General features: G+C 36.3%; 1 protein-coding gene across 1 annotated transcript in view; it reads left to right on the top strand.

Annotated features, from left to right (window-relative positions):
• Positions 1-2,138: 2,138 nt before the first annotated feature.
• Positions 2,139-18,957, top strand: part of LOC131073113 (J domain-containing protein spf31) — an 81,017-nt gene continuing 64,198 nt past the window's right edge. The window contains exons 1-3 of the mRNA XM_058009496.2: positions 2,139-2,607; positions 2,731-2,821; positions 4,625-4,685. Coding sequence (XP_057865479.1) covers positions 2,519-2,607; positions 2,731-2,821; positions 4,625-4,685 — 241 coding nt within the window. The 5' untranslated portion in view covers positions 2,139-2,518. The remainder of the gene's footprint in view (positions 2,608-2,730; positions 2,822-4,624; positions 4,686-18,957) is intronic.

Genomic DNA, 18,957 nt, shown 5'->3' with positions numbered 1-18,957 from the left:
AGCTATGAACCGGTGAGGCCACAACCGAGGGACCTCATCCCCACACTTCACTTTTTCAAACCCGCAAGCACAACGCCTAGTGAAGACACAAGGCCTGCGAGCACAGTGGCTTAACAGGGGTTTGAACCTTGGTGACCGCTTCACCAACGAAGCGTTTTAACCATGACACTACACGTCCGAAGACAAATTAGTAGATTAATTAAATAATTAAGAATTATTTATTTAATTTAGAAAAATGGAGGAAAAAATTGAATTCAAATAATTAATTAACTAAAAGTCATTTAATTGTTAGGGAAATAAAGATGAATGACAATAGCTTAATTGAATAATTATATTATCTAATTAATATTAGATGAATGATTGATAAAATACGATAAAGAAATGTGTTAGTCATTTTTAGGTGTCTACATAGAGAAGTTGTAATATTGTGCATTGTTTTGTTTAATTGTTCCAATCCAAAAATGTATGTTTATCGATCAAATGTATGATAGAACATGTTGTTGTATATGAGGCATTAAGGCCCTTTTGTAGTCTATAATTTTAGATTTGAATATGTTTATTAAATAAAATATGAAGCTATGCTAATTACATATCTATCTTGTGTAATTACAAAGAGTGCAACTTGTGTGTGTAAGCTTTTGAGGGAAGTTAGGTGCTATTGTTTGCTGATTTGAATGATGTTTTTTTTTATCTCTTTCTACTATATTGGATGTTATTATAAGATTTTAAAAAGTTAATGGAGTTGCTTTAATTTCATGTTTATTTGAAATTTACAATTGTCGGTTATGTATGGTTTTTTTTGGTGGTGGTGGGGGAAGTAACCTCCATAAGAAGATTTAATTTTGATTATGTGAGAATGTGTGTGTGAGGGGAGTACCCTTGCATCATTTGGTATGTGTGTATGATAGGGGGCGAGGGTGGGGAGAGTACCCTTGCGTCAAAATACAAACATTTACTTACAATAAAGACACATGTAAAATTAGTAACGTGTGTGTTTAAACTTCTTAGACAAATGATTCATTTTTTGATCCAACTCAATTTGTCACCCTGTCCCTAATGATGCTCTCCCTCCTCTATTAGGAGGGGGAACTAAACATGTCCTACATCTACCTCATTCATCGACAAGGTACTTAGTCTATCTAGATTATAATAACATTTGTATTCAAAATAACACATTTTTAATTGATAATCAAATCATAAAAATCAATGACATGATAAGATCACATTCATTACTCACAAACTAATATCTATTTTCCACATTCACATGATTACACACAAAATAATTATTTCATGGGAACCTTACCTATTCCAAAATTTCATAAAAATATTATATCTTCAAGTTCATCTTCCTATATTAGAAAATTAAGCAATTACCATATGCTAAATTTAATTATTCCAAAAACACGTGCAACATTTTTGGAGTGTCAAATGCCATGGAAGTTGACGAGTGTATAATCTATTTTGACTTCTCTAAGTGCAAACAAACAACAATTATTTTGACACCACAACATCTAGTCAAGAGTCCAATTTAATTCCTAGTATAGTTGGGTAATGGTCATGATATATGCATTGAAAGTGGGAGGGAATTTTTTTATCAAAGTACTATAACTACTTTCAATTAAAAAGAAGCCTATTAAACAAAATGGAAACAAAGACAAAGGAAATGAAGAGAAACATTCACCCAATTGTTCTTGCTCGATTCAATCTAATATAATTTATAGAATTTTTACACAATTTGATTTGATACAAATACAATTTGTTTTGATTTGATTTGATTTTATCTCAAGTTCAAAAGAATCTGTTTTGATGTGATTCAATCTCAAGTTTAATGCATATACAATTTTGAAGGTGATTAGAAAAAATCAAGATTGAAAATTAGCAAAATACTTCATAATTTAACAACCATCCATAAATTAATTGCAACATGTAACTTATTTTTGTTAAGTTATTTCTGAGTTTCTTTAAAATTAATAATTGAAAGATTACATGGTTATTAGAACTATGATGTGCTCTTCCCCTATAACCTAAAAACTAATTAATCAAAATTTAAAATATAACATAATTTTGATTCTCAATTAATTAATCAATGAGGTCAAATGTGTATCGTAGAGCTGGATAGAGATTGCCCCGCTAGGACACTGTTAGAGTCAAAGTGAATCCAAAACGAAAGGGCAAAGCTGCATTCGTCCTTGATTTTCTTGTCGCAAGTATCACATTAAAGTTCCATTTCGACCTCATATCACTCTTCCCACGGGGTTAACAGTTGTGCCCATGCGAACAGGAGAGTTCCTATATAAATCTAGATACGAACATTTGATCTGCTAGATAGAAGCAGGAAACAAAAAAGTTTGATTCAAGGGAACTCTGATTATATTTGGTAAACCGTCAGACGAGAAGCGGTTTTAGCATTGTAATGGTAAAGGAGTGAAGCCGCACAGAATACATCCTTCACATATAGTAGGAACAAAAAAACCCAGAGGCTTTAAAAACATAGGGTTTGAGTCTGGGGTAAGAAGGCATGGGGCACGTGGGCTCCTCAGACGATGCTCTGCTAAAGGAATTCTTTGCCGAAGTTAGTGAAGTCGAAAGAGACAATGAGGTTAACAGGTCCGTTTAATTTTAACTAAAAATGTCCTGTTTTTCGTTTTGCAATGGTTAGCTACAATTCATTTGTAAGCCTTAACGTTTTCCTATAAAATTAATTAACAACGGCTGCTTATTATTCGGCAGGATTGTTTCGTGCTTCAAATTAAACCCTTTTGAGCATCTAAACCTATCTTTTGATTCAATGCCAGAGGATGTAAAGCGACAATATCGCAAGGTACTTCTTTGGATTCGTTCTAGAATTTTTACATTTGTTTTGCCCAATTCTATGTTGAGAATTGAAAGCTTTGGTAGTGGGTATAATATGGGATAAATTGGATGTAGGTTTTCTACTACGGCGACAATTAGTTGGTGTTTAGTTTTGTTTTGAGTGGAATTGTTAAATGGAAGCATTTTTAAGTTGCTCTGTTATTTTTTCAAAATTCTACAAGGCATGTGTAGTCTATAGCATATACGAGTAAGGGATGTTTCTCGGGCAATGACCTCTCCAGACGCCAATTTGGCACATGAGACTCCCTTATAGAAGCTTGTGAGGGGATTTCTTTCCATCTACTCTACGCTGTTCGAATTTTGTATCTCTGCGCGTCAATCTCATGGCCAAGTTCAGGAGTAAACAAGTCTTGCCAACATAACTCAACATGTTTCTAATGTAAATTGAGCACGGGCTTAGCTCAAGACCGGTTCTCTTTTTGATTGCTTGCACAAATTTCAGTACTCCACAATCTCAGTGACATGTCTTCGATTTATGGGGCTGCCTTTTGTGGTGTGTGGATTTGAACATGGGTCAATCATTTTACTGGTGTTCCTGTCGACCGATATACCACAATCCTTCGACCTCACTGTGACATCGTAGAGAGAAAAAAGAGACATCATATTCTTGCCCACAAATGGAAGTAAACTTACAGGACTGAAAAACACAGCAAGTTAACTTAGCCAAATAGAAACATGGAAAAGGAACTTAATTGCTATATATAAGTGAAATAATTTAGATAAAATAAGAGAATTTAGATTCTAGACCCAAACTGGAAAACCCTACAAAAATCAAAATATAGAAGAGCAATAAACTAAAATCCTTTCTGCGAAAGGAAGGTTCGTTGCTATGAAGAGTTATTGACAGAGCCACGAGAAAGTTGTTTATGGAGAAACAGCTTCATTTTACATAATGAACAGAGTTACAGAAGCAGAAGAAGAAACATGTTCTTCTTGATTATCATAAAAGGTTAAACACAGAGTCTGATATTGTGCCTTAGAAGAATGGCCTGGGCCAAGGATCAACACATCACAAATAAAACAGATTTCTTTTCGAACTCTACCTATTTGGTAATGTCTTAAAAATACAATGAGGAAATCCTGCACAAAGCTTTAGTGTTCACTGAAGATTTTAAGTAGTTGTCAACTTAAGTACAACAAAATTTGCCGAAGTGCAAAGAGTGTAAGAGAGGCGTAAACAAGAACATCACAATTCTCAAAGCAACACATGATAAGAGAGATAAGGAACAAGAAGCCTTTTTAAGGATGATGTTGATATACCATCTGGTACTTCTTGAATTCACTCTCAAGTGCTGGATCTGTTGTATTCACATCAAGTATATTGGTGTACAGTCTATTAATTCTAGGTCATTTTAATTAGAAGACGATAGAAGCTTGGAGTTTTGTCTATGGTGGGGTATGTTTCAACTGCCGTTTGGGAGTTGCCATTCTTTGATCTCAATCTTATATTTATTCTTCTCCTTCTGGATTGATCCAAACTTTTGTAATATGTAAGAAATTAACTTGGGATATAACTATGTACTTGATTATTTGTATTTTATGTGCTATGTCGATGCTGGTCATTAGTAAAATTTACACAAATAATAGTCTTTGTAAAGGTTTTTAGATTTCTGTTTTCTTTTTTAAAGTAGCTAAATATTTAAATTAAAAATGATCATTTTTTTCCAAATCATTCTAATATAACATTATATTAATTTATTAGTTCTTGATACACACTGAATATTTTTATTTTATGATAATTTTTAATCAGCTGTCATTGCTGGTACATCCTGATAAATGCAAACACCCAAAGGCACAGGAGGCTTTTACAGGTATGAGGATATATAGACTAATACAGACCAAGACATTAATCTTTCATTTCACAAAGAAATGGTTGTGGCATTGTAATATAACTATTGAAATTTGATTTATTTCTTACTTTCATTCTCATTGAAATTAGACTGGCATTTTCATCATCGCAGTGTTTCCATGCTTCATAGTGCTTGATGCCTTGGCACTGTGGGTTTGCTTACAACTATGTTTACAGTTCAAACTAATGATTTTATAGCATTTGTCTGATATATTGTAGATAAGGTATAATGTTTAATAAATTTTTTGAATTTTTCTCATACACAATACACAATCTTGTTCATAATAATATGGCAAAGAGGACTGACAATCATAGGCCTTAAGATATTTCCCCATTCTCTATCTTTTGAAATCTCAAGTTTTTAGTTCCCTTTTTTCCTTCTTTTTTTGTGTATGGTTGAAATCTGGACCAAATACATCTGGTTTGAAAGGTCTCATGAGGCCATAGGCAAGAATCATTGACATGCAATTTCCAATCATTATTAGAAAACAATAATGGCTTGGTAAATGTTTATTAGATTTATAGGATGTTTCAACATGAAAATTTCTCCTAGCCAGAAATAAATATTTTACATGCAAAGGTTTGTGCATAATTATTTTGAATCTGCAGTTGGTTTTTGTCCTTGTTTATTTTGGATTTATCCCAACGCAACTATCTTTTTGGGATAGGGAGTAGTATTGCAAGGTGCAATTATACATGAGTACCGAAATGGGCTTGGACCATTTTAAATACCCTTGCATCTTGTCTTTAGTAGGCATTTTGGAACTTGATGTTTATTTAGAATGAACTTATTTTCTTGCTGGACAAGTTTTGAAGTAAACAAGGGTGTTATTGCTTGAGAATACCCTTCAGCTGCCCTCCTGCTGACTTCTTTTTCTAGCATAATGGCTCGTTAAATGCTTATTGGCTTTTATATGATGTTTCAACATGAAAATGCCTTCTAGCCAGAAAAAAATATGATACATGCAAAGGTTTGTGCACAAGGAACTTGAATCTGCCATTTGGTTTGGTCCTCATTTTTTTGGATTCTTCCCCATGCAACTATGTCATCTAGATATGGAGTATTATTGCAACATACAAACATAAATGAGATCCAAGATGGTCTTGGAGCATTTTAAATGCACAGGTATCTTGATTTAGTAGGCATTTTGGATCTTTAGTCTTATTTAGAATGAAATTATTTTCTTGTTGGATAATCTTTGAAGTAGACAAGGGCGTTATTGCCTGAGAATCCTCTTAGGCCTCCTGCTGAAATTTTCTAACATTTGTTTTTTAACAATTATGATAGTTTATGTACTTGTTAGTTGAAGTTCATAACAATGACATTGTTGCTATAGTTTAGAACACTGGCCTGGAGTTTTTGGATAGTTACAAGTGGTCCTTCACATCTCTTTAATGGGGGTCAATTCTGCATGTTTGAGAATGAATTTGAATCACATTGGGCTTTAGTTTACAACTTTGTACCTTGTATCTTTGCGTTTTTCTTGGCCTATGAGGGTCTTTATGATAAAGTATTCATTTTATGTCAAATATTCTCGCTTTGTTCTATGTTATTAGTGGCATTCATTACCTTTGTGCATGTGACTGTTTGATTCTTTACTTGTAGTTTGTTGTTTAATTATCATGTAATTTAGCTAAATGATTACATAAACATGCTCTTTTTTAATGGTTTGAAATGTATGCTGAAAATTTCATAATCAATTGGTTGAGATGAGTGGTTGTTCTTCTTATAGTTCATGAGACTGAACAAGAGTTTAAGGCAGACATTTAACATTATTAAGACAAAATTGGGCAAGGGAAAGCTGTAAAGTTATATCTAGAATAGGGGAAACAAGTGTACTAGGCTTGAGAGGTGACTCAGATATGTGGGGCCACATCAATTGTAGAACAAGTTCTTAGTGATGGTATTAACTCCATAGGTATAGTTGTTAGTAACAAATTTGACTTTAGTTGAAACTGTAATGGGTTATGAGATAACAGCTTGAGGATGAGATCTCCCACCCTCTTGGATTTTGGGTTTCTCTAGGTCAATTTTTGTCGTCTACTTCATTTTATGTGTGTAATATCCTCTCTACATTGATTGTACACAAGCTTCCATTTATCAAACTGTGAATAAACAGTAATAGTAATAAAACACAAGACACAAGATGCCCTTAGGAGTCTTGGTCAATCTCGTGAGCGGATCGTAACATCGTGCACACTCCAGGATAAGCTCACTGCACTGTATGGACCGTGGAAATCCAGCGGCATGAAAAATACCACTCTTCATAATGTTCGCATATGTTGGGGAAGGAACTTGATCTCCGACTCCGAACATCTGCTGTTGCATCTGGTCGAAGTCTAGGAAATTCATGTTTGTATCTGTGATCTCCTTCCATCTAGATGAAATCTTAAGCTTTGGATAAAGTCCAGTCTTCAGCATCTTCAATAGTTCTTTCCTTTCCTTATATCCAGACTTCGACATCGCACCTGTACGAAGCTTGAAGTTAGACTTAGGAAAATAAATAATGCTCTTAATAAAATTCCTGACTTTCTAAAGATTTAGAGCATGGAGTCAGGAAAGTAATCCATACACTTGGTAAATTTTGACAATTAGATTCAAAGTGTGACAACGCTAGGGCATGTAAACCCTCTATAAAATTAATTAATACCTCCTTATGCTTAGAAAATATGCAAGCTAAAATGCAAAGGAGTAGACCAGATTAATGATGACTAAGGAAAGGTGTGAAAGGTTGTGTTTTCACACAAAGTATGTCTGAAGACACCTTCTGCAGTTAACAATGGAGGTCAACAATTCTGAAGACAATCTGAAAATCAGACTTTTAAAACATGTTGTAATCTTAAAAAATGTGCATGAACTCGATAAATTTCTGAGGACAAGTTTGAAAATTGATTACTTCAGACTTACAGCACCTTGCAAAGTAGTAAAAAATCCTTGAAAATGATGGAAAATAGTTATAAGGAATCAGCTCCAAGCAAAATCGCCAAAGTGGTTAGGTAGCTGGAAATGAAAATTTCTGAGGACAACCGCCTAACAATGGAGACCTGCAACAGCGATAAGATGGTCTGAAAATGCACAGAAAACTCCACAAAACACCTCCAAATGCAAATCGCCTAAGTTGGAATTGGCTGGGCAAAGAAGATTGAAGTCTGAAAATTAATGGGCAGCCATTAATGGAGGTCAAATCTGAAGACAAACCTCAGATCTGAAGCGAATCAGCAAGCTGGGAATGATGGCAGCCACCAAGCATGCATGGAAAATCATCAAAATGTGGCACCAAACCTCTCCAAATGAAAATCGAAATTTTCCCAGCTATGGCGCCAAAGTCAAAATTCTGAAAATGTCATGAATGGTAGCTTTTTCCTCTTAGTTTCACCACACAAGCAATGTGGGATAAAACACTTGCTTAAATACTTGTTTGGTAAAAAACTAACTTGCTTCTAGAAGGTTAAAATATTAAATGTTTATTGCAAGTTATTAAATTTTGCTTTTAAAATTTTAAATAATCATTAATCATTATTTAAACGCAATTAAAAATGGGGCTCACTTAATAAATATTTCAATTTTAAATCAAAATTGAGCCTCCAGGGGAAAAATCCCTTTAAAAAACATTAAAGTGTCAAAAATTTCCCCATAAGGGAAAAGCGATCCTAGCTTGGATAAAAATCCACGCTCAAATTTCATCAAAATGCATTTAAAACTTCCCAGGGGAAAATCGATGGCAGTCTGGACACAAAATCCACACTCCAAATTCACTTTACTTGCAAAAAATACTCCCTGGTGGAAAATCGACCTCTGTCTGGATGAAAATCTGGACTTAAAACTCATCAAAATGCTCTTAGTGGAAAATCGACTTGGGTCTGGACTGAGAGTCTGCACAAAAATCTGCACTAACTTGTCACAAAACATCTTGGTGGAAAATCAACCTAGGCATGGAATCATCCTTAACGTTGTCCGCACTCTAGTCCGCACTCTTAGCGGAAAATTGATGGTAGTCTGGAAAAATCCTGACACAGCGCCAAATTTTACCATTTCCAGGGGAAAATCGATTCAGGTATGAATAAACAGTGGTGGAAAATAATAACCAGTATGGATTTCAGGGGAAACCTATGTGTAGTGTCGATTTTGAGTGGGGGAAAAGGGTGGGTAGTTTGGAATATGAGGGGAAAAGCACCTCTAGCATGAAATTTGACCTTCTAACCCTTGGAATATGAATTTCCCTTAGGAATTTGACATTTTAACCACTCAAAATAGCTTAGAAACTAAAAAATTAGGCTGGCTTTAGGCAAATTTTCCAAAATATTGAGCGAAACGCTAGGAAATTATCGGGATAAAGTGCGAAATCAACTTAAATAATACCTTAGGAGCGAGAAAACAACTCCAAAAGGTCTGGGAATACCTTGGCACTTTAAAATCACTGATGCGCGTGTTTAAAAACACGTTAATGCTCAAAAGGTCAACACTTAGACAAAATTTAGGATCATTAAAATATCAACGTTTGCAACTTGATCCTATAACCTCAAAAACCCTAGACGGCACTAGGCATGATCAAAACTCCGAGACTCGGGCACGGGAAACGCAAAATTGCCCACTGAGCAGCCAAAACTCTAACCTAACAACGCAGAAAGCCGGAAAAGAGGGGGTCCCCGTTAGCAATGGGGCGATGTGTGAAAAGGTCACAACAAAACTGTTCACCACAACTAAGCCCAAGGGTGTGGAACATCCAACCAAGACAATTCAACCCCTTGGCCCACAAGTGGCAGTAACATCTAACCAAGACAATTCCATCCAAGTTGGGGTGGTGTTCACATTGTGGGAACCGGTCTGCTGCTTCTTCTTATAATGTTTATTTGTTAATCTCTATATGATTTTTTGTAGGAAAAATAGATAGATTATATTAATAATTAACAGAGTCTAATTAGATTAGTAATTCCATTAGTAACTAATTTAAAATACATAATAGAATAAATATATTAAATATTAAACTCCATCACTTTGCATACCAATTACTTGCTAGATTATAAGTTTGCTATTTGCAGGTTCTAGATTCAAGTTTGCTGTTGCAGGTTATCTACAAATGATCCGGTTGAATTCCTTCATGCCAATTGCTTATTTTTAAGTCATGTCTTATTTTCTGATTATAGTTACCTTTTCATTGGATGATCCATTATGGATACCTTTTCTGAATTCAACTCAGATTTCAGAATTTCTTATCTGATCTTACTCTGCTCTCCATCTCCTCTATCTATGGACAGATCTCCCTTTAATACATGCAATCGGGATGGAGTCACACCTCTTCATCCCATCGTTTCCCTTTGAAGGGCTACACCTTTTCATCTATGCTAACCACCATTCTTAAGGATAAATACAATAATTATCCTAAGTCAAACTCAGCTGGCCCTGTTGATAATTATATTTGTTTAGCTTAGCTGGCCCTCTTCCCAACAATTTATTAATTTTTCAAGTAGCCAATGATCTCCCTTAAATCAGGTTGGCCCTCCATTAAAATTAATTGCTACCCCTTTGTTCTAAACTAGTCGGCTCCCTTTATATAGGTAATTGCTGCCATTTTTCCATGAGTTGCCTTCTTATCTAATTCATTTTCCTTGAGTTGGCCCTATCCTTTATTTGTTTTAATTGCCCAAGTCTATTATTTATAACTGCTTGCGATCCAATTTGATTAAGGCTGTGGCTGCTTAAGTGGGGGCATGGCAATGTGGAAACCCAAGATGGGAATAGCGCCAGTGAGAATAGCTGCTTGGATCTACTGCCCAAATCCAGCCTCACAATATAAATGAATCACTTACAACATGAAATAGGCACCAACCTGCTAGAGACACCAATCCCCAATTGTGTTTGCAGGCACCAACCTACTGGAGACACCAATCCAAACACAAAGATCTAAGCACCAATTCAATAGGTAAGACACCAATCCTACTGAAGTACAAAGATATGGATTGCAGACCTTCAAGATTGAAAATTCAGCTTGCACTTGATCTGATCACCCTTCAGACACTCTCACACTGCATATGATCTTCTGATGATATCGTACAATAATTGGAATGCAACTCACATCACATTAAATCTGACTGTACAACAATCACTCTGATAATTAAATTGAAGCCCTAATTGCATAGCATTCCAGCGGCAACTACTACCTAGGTCAGAGCCTAGATCACTGTATATATGCATTGCAATTACAATTACATTTACATTCATATGCTGGACCAAAATATAAAAGCAATATCTACAAGCCGGTAATCAATTTGTCTGATCTCTTTGTTTTTGCTCAACCATGTTAGAAACACTCCGCAAGACCACCAAGTCTGCTTGTGGCAAGGAGTCAACACTCCCCCTCATTATGTACTTACTCTTGATTCAAGAGGAAGAAGCAACCACTCCCAACTTCTTCCGGAGATACTCAAAAGTAAATTTTAGGAAGGGGTTTTGTAAAAATATCCGCAATTTGTTCAACCTTGTCATCTTCTTCTGAAACCTTAGGTTTGTATTGTTTTATCAATACTCACATTGACACTCCTTTGACATCAAAGACAACTCTCCTTTGACATCAATGACAACATATGTTCAACATAAAGGAGTATGTGCTCCAATTCCTCACAAATGTAGACGAACTTGCAACCTATTAAGAAAAATTTAGAGAGTTGGAAGTATAAAAGAAAAATTTAGAGAGTTGGAAGTATAAAAAAAAAATTTAAATTATAAAATATAAATAAAACTTAAAAGATAAAAGATTTCTTTTATAAAACTTACTTGCAATCAAATTTTTATTGCAAGAGGTAGTGGGTGTGTGAATGATTAGCCATGGAAGTACCACCAACTATGAGCATTGAGCATATACTTGTCACAAAGAGCATCAATACTAAAGTTGTTTGAGTGTACACAATCCTTGAATCATTCGTCATTGCTTCTCCAATGTTAGGATAAATGAAGAGTCTACGAAATGTTGCTAACTTTAACATCTCTACATGGGGATTCTTGTTGACACATAGAGGAGCTCAATACTATAATATTTGGGACATAATGCAAAAGCAAAAAGATGTAGCTAGGTGGTCATTTTGTTTTATCTCTCTTCAATAATTTTGCGTAGTTGTTTGAAGAAAGTTCCTTTAGGATCTTGCTTTTTTGTATTTATGATGGCTTTCATCTTCATAATTATTGAGTCGATGCCATCATATGCCTCTTCCAAACAAGGCTCATCCATGTATGTATATCAGATCATAGTCAACATGGGTGTAGTGAAATTGAGGAGATATTTAGCATGATCTTGCTAAATGTCATCTAGGATCATATGCTTAATATTTTCTATAGATTTGGTGCTAGATTGCCTCCATATGAACCAATTTGGGCTGATAACCATGTTAGAAAATGCTTCACAAACCTTCACAACTCATCTCAAGACAATTTTGTTGGAGGCAAAATGCGTCTTCGCAACCTATTTGAAAATCAAATTGAAAAAATTAAAATTTGCAAAATAAAAAATATATAATTTATTTAAGTGAAATATATTTGTTAAAATAAAAATTATTGTATCACTTACTTTCAACAGCTCTAATTTTGAAAATGTTTTTAATATGCTCTTATGACAAATGGTTCTGGTGATGAACATTTGTATCTCTTCAGCCTCAACATATGCCTTTTTTATCCAATCAATTTAGGTTTCAATTTTTTGTTGCATAAGGTTTTGGAAGTGGACAGCACAAGGTGTCCAAAAATGTGTGACTAACACTTCTAAACCAATAACCCAGCTGCCCTAAATTTTTGGCATTGTCTATTATGACTTGAACAATGTTCGAAGCCCACTTCTTCAATGGCATGAGAATGTTAGCAACAAATGCACCATCTTGCACCTTCTCTTCACAATCCACTGCTCTCAAAAACATTGCCCTTTAGGGGACATTGTAATAACATTGATCAATGGCCAACTTCTTGCATCTTTCCATCCATAAAAAAACATTGGTCACTTTCTTTCGGTCCACAAAATCCTTATAGGCTTCAATGATCCTTTACGAACTTCACCTCTTTTTCCAAGAAGGTACTTTGCACTTTCTCAAAGCCTAGGGCTTTGTACCCTTTTTGAGCCTCAATAATTTCTCTCGCCATTTGCTATCAATATGGTGCACAAACAATATTGAAGCCAATCTATTTGCATAGAGATATCTTGTTATGTGTTAATTGGCAATCTCCCAAGATCTGTTTGATCTTTTGTGTAAAGGCCACACACTGTTCTTGATGTGTGACAAAAAATGGGTGGTTCTTTATAGGTTGAAGATTAGTTGGTGGAGGGGGCTTCATTCCTCTAAATTCTTATTTTAACAATTGATGATACGATTTGCGGCTTGATGCTTGATTTGCTTTTTTTGCACATTAATATATGCCATGAATTTTGCTTCTTGTATGGGTACACCATTTTTTCTTGGGCAAGCTTTGATGCTCAGTCCAAGGATGAGGCACAAATGACCTTTCACTTGACTAACATCACACCCACTACAAAGCCAAACATAATCTCCACTACTTGAAAGCTGTTATACCATATCAACATTTTTTTGAAGGGGAGAATTTCGATCTATTTTGAAGCGGACTTGGCTAATGGAGCTAGAACTGGTTGCCATTGTAATACCTCTGACATCATGTTCAATAAATAACACATTTGAATGATCAAGACAAGTGAAAACAAAAAAATATATATGTACAACTTAACTCATTTAAAAAAAAATTAAACATGCGTTAGATATTCCTAGAAGAACGAAAATGAAACAAAAAATTCAAACAAAACAAGAGTTCATTTGTTAAAAAATTGTAGAAAAAAAAACAAAACTTGAAAAAAATCTACCTCTTTTGCAGAACTCTTCCTCTACAATCTCCTTGACAATAAATGGGCTCTCACAAATGCTTAGGAATAGCAAACCAACTACTTTGGAATGTTTATTGAACAATTGCCAACTTTATTTGTGCAATGGCAAGAAAGAATGACAGTTCAACAAGGGTGAATGATGTTTTTGTTTTGCATTCACAATAAGAGAAATTACTATTAGATTAATATTTGCATATCTTATTATTAATGGTCAATAATGTATTTCCAATTAGATTAGATTCTTTCTAATTTAGTCTTCTGTTATTAATTGTTTCTTTAGGAAACATTGTCAATGTAATTGCCTGTATGTACATTCTCATTTGTTAAATAAATCAAGCAATTACCATTGTAACATGGTATCAGAGCTTTTAAAATCTTGGGCAACTTAAGATTTTGTAATTCGTGAATTTCATGTGAAATCTTTTCTGTCTTTTTTGCTCCAGTTCGTGGGTTCGTTTTTTCTGAAAATTAAAGGCATTCGTTTATGTTTTTCCATGGGTTAATTTCATGGGTGCATTATGTGAGATTTTTCTTTGTGCCTTGTTCCCTCCAGCTCACATCTTGTTCTTGGTCGGATTCAAGTGAAGAATCGCGACTTGCTTTGTGTTTGGTATTGCGTGAAGATTCTTTTAATCGCATGATTTTTCCTTGTTGTCGTGACATTTCTTCATTACGACATGTGTTTGCGTGTGATTTTATCTATTTGCCGTCGGGTTTCACTGCGTTCGTGCACAATCGAAGGGTTTCTCGATGTGTTTTTGCGAAGGGTTTCAACGTCTTTTTCTGGGTCTTCATCTGCGTGTGGGTTTGTTCTTTTGTGTTGCACGAGGGTTTGCAGTTTTTCGAATTTTTTTTCAGGTCAGCTAGTGTTTTTAAGCGAGGGTTTTTGAGTTTATTCTCTTCTTCTGTGATGCGATTTTCATTTTTTCTTAGCTTGCGATTTCCAGTTTTTGAAGCTTGTGGCTAGGGTTTGAGACAATTTTTTTTTGCTGAATGCACTAGGGTTTTTGTGGTGGCTCTTATTTCCTGGGTGCTTTTATTTTCGACTGCTAGTGTTTCATAGTCTTTAGTTTTATGTGCATTGGGATCCATGCCGAGTTTCCTGCAATCGGCTTCTGACTATTTTTTCACTAGTTTTTTGCCTCTTTTGTTTACCTCATTATTCGTGCCTTGGAAAGTGTGAAAGATGGCGTCTTTGACCAAAATAATGTTGGAAGGCAGTCAGAAGTTCAATGGTCGCAACTACAACACCTGGAAGCAACGGGTAATGACAATTTTTGAGTATTGATGCCCTGATCAGATTGTTTTGAGCAAGTCTCCTTGTCCTACAATGACAGGTTTAGATCAGGACAGATTTGTTGTTGGAATTGGGAAACCGTGATGCTTATTAAATTGGCGGTCATTGATGATCAACTGCCTCAAGTATCCTCCGGCAAGACAATTGCTGAAATCTGGGATCATTTGAAGGACCTACATGAAACGTCCGACAAGAGCTGCACGTTCTTTCTCAAGAACATGCTTTTTTTGATCATGATGGATGAAAAGATGTCTCTGCAGGAGCATCTAATGAAAATCAAGGACATCCATGATTAGTTGGAGGCGATTGGTCGGAAGATGGAGGAAGATATGGTAGTCATCACTCTAAAAAGTCTACCAAAGTCTTATGAGCACTTTATTGAGACACTCAACATTACCTCAACTAATGTTGACTTGAAGTTTCCAGATCTTTGCAACAAACTTTTGCAGTAGGATCATTGGAGACAACAGTTTGGTAGTGGTGTTAGTTCGTCCTCCACAAAATAGGCCTTCTTAGCTAAATCAAGCAAAGGGAAAAGTCAGTCATCTTAGCAGAAAGGCCCAGGTCAATCCCATGACAGCTCCAAGAAGAACATTCAGTGCAACTATTGTCACAAGTATGGTCACATGAAGAAAGACTTTAGGCAACGCTTGACTTCTGAACAAAAGAAGCAGGGAGGGTCTCAGCCGAAGGCTAATGTTGTAGAGCACATTGAGTTGAAGGAATCTGCCTTTTATGCCTTTATGGCTAAAAGACCTGTAGATCATGTTAAGTCCTCTGCCTAGTACATTGATTCTGGTGCTTCTTGACACTTCACTCATCGGAGGGATTGGTTCACATAATATATGCCTTTCACTGATTTAGTGATCTTTGGAGGAGGGGAAGAGTATAAAGTTGTTGGCAAGGGCAACATGTAGATTCAATCTGGTGGGAGGAATTTAATTTTCCTCAATGTATACTATGTTCCAGGCATGGAATTCAACCTTCTCTCTGTCAGTTAGCTTATGAGACACTCTCCTTGGCTAGATGTGGTATTCAGTTCACACAAATGTAGTATTGTTGATTGGGAGACTCACACTATAGTTGTTTTGGGTATTGAGGATCATGGTCTTTATAGACTTGTTGACACTGGTGATTTTCAAGAGCATGCCATGGTAGCCAAAAGTTCTTCCATCAACAATCTCTGGCATCAGTGGTATGCGCATCTGAACATACATTATCTCTCTCTGCTAGTTCGAGAGGGTCTAGTTGTTGGCTTACCTGAGATTCAGACTTAGAATCATGGAGTTTGCAAAGCTTGTCAGGCTGGAAAGCAGCATCGGACTCCATTTTCAAATGGTGATTCTTGGCGAGCTTCCAAGGTATTACAGTTTGTTCATGCTGATGTTTGTGGACCAATGAACACTCCTTTAGTTATTGGGTCCAGGTATTTTTTGTTATTTGTTGATAATTTTAGTCGCCAAATGTGGGTGTATTTTCTTAAACAAAAGGCAGAGTTGTTTAGCATGTTTCAGAAGTTAAGGCCTTAGTAGAAAAAGAGTCTGGTCAAAACAAATAATAACTCTTAGGTTAGACAATGGGGGGGAATTTTGTTCTTATGATTTCTCCAACTTCAATGCACAACATGGCATCAAGCGTCAACTTACCACACCATACACCTCTCAGTAGAATGGTATTGTTGAGTGGAGAAACCGCACAATCACCAAAATGGCCCGGTCTATGTTGGAACATAGAAGTGTTTCAAATAAATTTTGGGCAGAAGCGGTCTACATTGCTATCTATCTTCTAAACTAGTCTCCCACACAGGTTGTGAAGAAGAAGACCCCAGAGGATGCCTGGTTTGGCAGGATGCCCAAAATTAGTCACCTAAAAGTCTTTGACTCTACAACTTATGTTTGGATTTCAAATGCCAAACGCACCAAACTGGATTCCAAGAGCCAGAAACTCATGTTCACAGGATACAGTGAAAACCACAAAGCATATCAGTTGATTGATGTAGACAAAGATCGTCTCATATTCAGTTGGGATGTTGTTTTTGATGAAGAACAAGGGCCTTTTCAGTCTCTTCTCCTGTTTTGAGCCCTAAGGATCAGCCTTTGAAGGCTAAGGATTTGGGTGTTTGTCTTCCCTTAGGTACACTTGATGGGAGGGATTCAGTAGACTCTGACTTGAAGTTGAGGAGTCTCTCTGGCATGTTATTGCACCACTCGACTTTCCTTAGGAAAATGTTGATCTTCATCGTGATGAACCTGTTCCAGCCATCCCAAGTCCCGTTGCTCCTCTTGAATCAGATGTTGGTACTTTACTCTTCGCTAAATGGTGGGCCAAGACCATAGGTGATCTTCATGATGATGAGCTCATTGAGGGTAGATTGTCTAGAAACAAAAGCAAACAACAACATACAATAAATTTTGCTCTTATGGCCAACATTCATAGTGTTTGAACCTCAAACATATATAGAGGGTAAAGGTATACCTGAGTGGGAATAGGCTATGGAATCTCAACACCATAGTCTTTTGAAGAACAACACTTGGGTCTTGTCTGATCTTCCACCTGGGAAGAAGCCCATTGGCTGCAAATGGGTGTATAAAGTTAAGTGTAAGGTTGATGGAACCCTTGATAAGTACAAGGCTCGACTAGGTGCTAGAGGGTTCTCACAGAAAGAGGGCATTGACTATAAGGAGACTTTTGCTCCTACAACCAAAATGAGTACAATTTGGCTTGTCCTTGCCATTTCAGCCTAGTTTGGTTGGAAAGTCCATCAAATGGATGTCAAGAGTGCCTTCCTCGATGGTGAGTTGCAGGAAGAAGTCTATATGACGCAGCCTCCTGGTTTCAAGGTTGCCGGTAAAGAGCACCAGGTATGCAGATTGGTGAAAGCACTCTCTTGAAATAGGCTCCTCGGGCTTGGTACATAAAAATTGATACGTACCTCGGTGATCAAGGCTTTCAGAGGAGTTCCGATTCCAATCTATATGTCAAAACTACTGGTTTTGATATTCTTCTACTTGTCATCTATGTTGATGATCTGATTATTATTGGTAGTTTGATGCTTAGGTGTTGTGGTTTGGCAGACAGATGGCAGTATCTTTATCTCTTAGTCAAAGTATTCCAGGGGTTGGCTAGATAAGTTTCAGATGCATGATTGTAAACTTGCATCCACACCTATGGAGAAAGGGCTGAAGTTGTCAACCAAATCGGATTCACCTTTGGTGGATGAATCAACGTTTAGGCAACTAGTGGGCAGTCTCATCTACCTCACTGCCACTAGACCCGACCTCAGTTATGCTGTGTGCTACATCTCTTGCTTCATGACAACTCCTAAAGATGATCATTGGGTTGCAGCGAAGTGTGTGTTGAGATATGTGAAGGACACTTTTGACTTTGGCATTTTGTATGGCAGAAGCAAAGATCCTAGACTCATTGGTTTCATAGATTCGGATGGGGCAGGTTCTGTTACATTTGGGTATGTCTTCAATTTGGGCATTGGTGCAGTCACATGGACCAACAAGAAGTAGTAGGTGGTAGCTCTTTCCTCGATCAAAGCAAAATATCGCGAATCTGTTAAAGCAGCTTGTGAGGCAGTTTGGCTTTGAAGGATGCTTTCTAACATGCAAATGTCTCAAGCAAATCCTTCACCCCTCTTTTGTGACAATCAAGCGGTGCTCAAACTTGCCAAAAGTCCAGTCTTCCATGAATGAACCAAGCATGTTGAGGTTCATTGTCATTTCATCCGATAGATTGTCAAAGACGGATCAGTTTAGTTGTAGTATGTTCCAATTGAGGATCAGACTGTAGACATCCTCACCAAGTCTTTGAGCCCGGACAAGTTTGTAAAATTTAGGGGGCAACTTGGTGTAGTTGATAGATTGACCATTAAGAGAGGGTATTAGATTAATATTTGCATATCTTATTATTAAAGCTCAATAAATAGATTAGATTTTTTCTAATTTAGTCTTCTGTTATTGATTGTTTCTTTAGGAAACATCATTAATGTAATTGCCTATATGTACATTCTCATTTGGTAAATAAATCAAGCAATTGCCATTGTAACAATTACTTTG

The sequence above is a fragment of the Cryptomeria japonica genome, chromosome 7 (assembly GCF_030272615.1).
Source record: "Cryptomeria japonica chromosome 7, Sugi_1.0, whole genome shotgun sequence".
Classification (NCBI taxonomy): domain Eukaryota; kingdom Viridiplantae; phylum Streptophyta; class Pinopsida; order Cupressales; family Cupressaceae; genus Cryptomeria; species Cryptomeria japonica.
The sequence above is the reverse complement of the archived record's forward strand: the minus strand, read 5'-3'. Positions and strand labels throughout refer to the sequence as shown.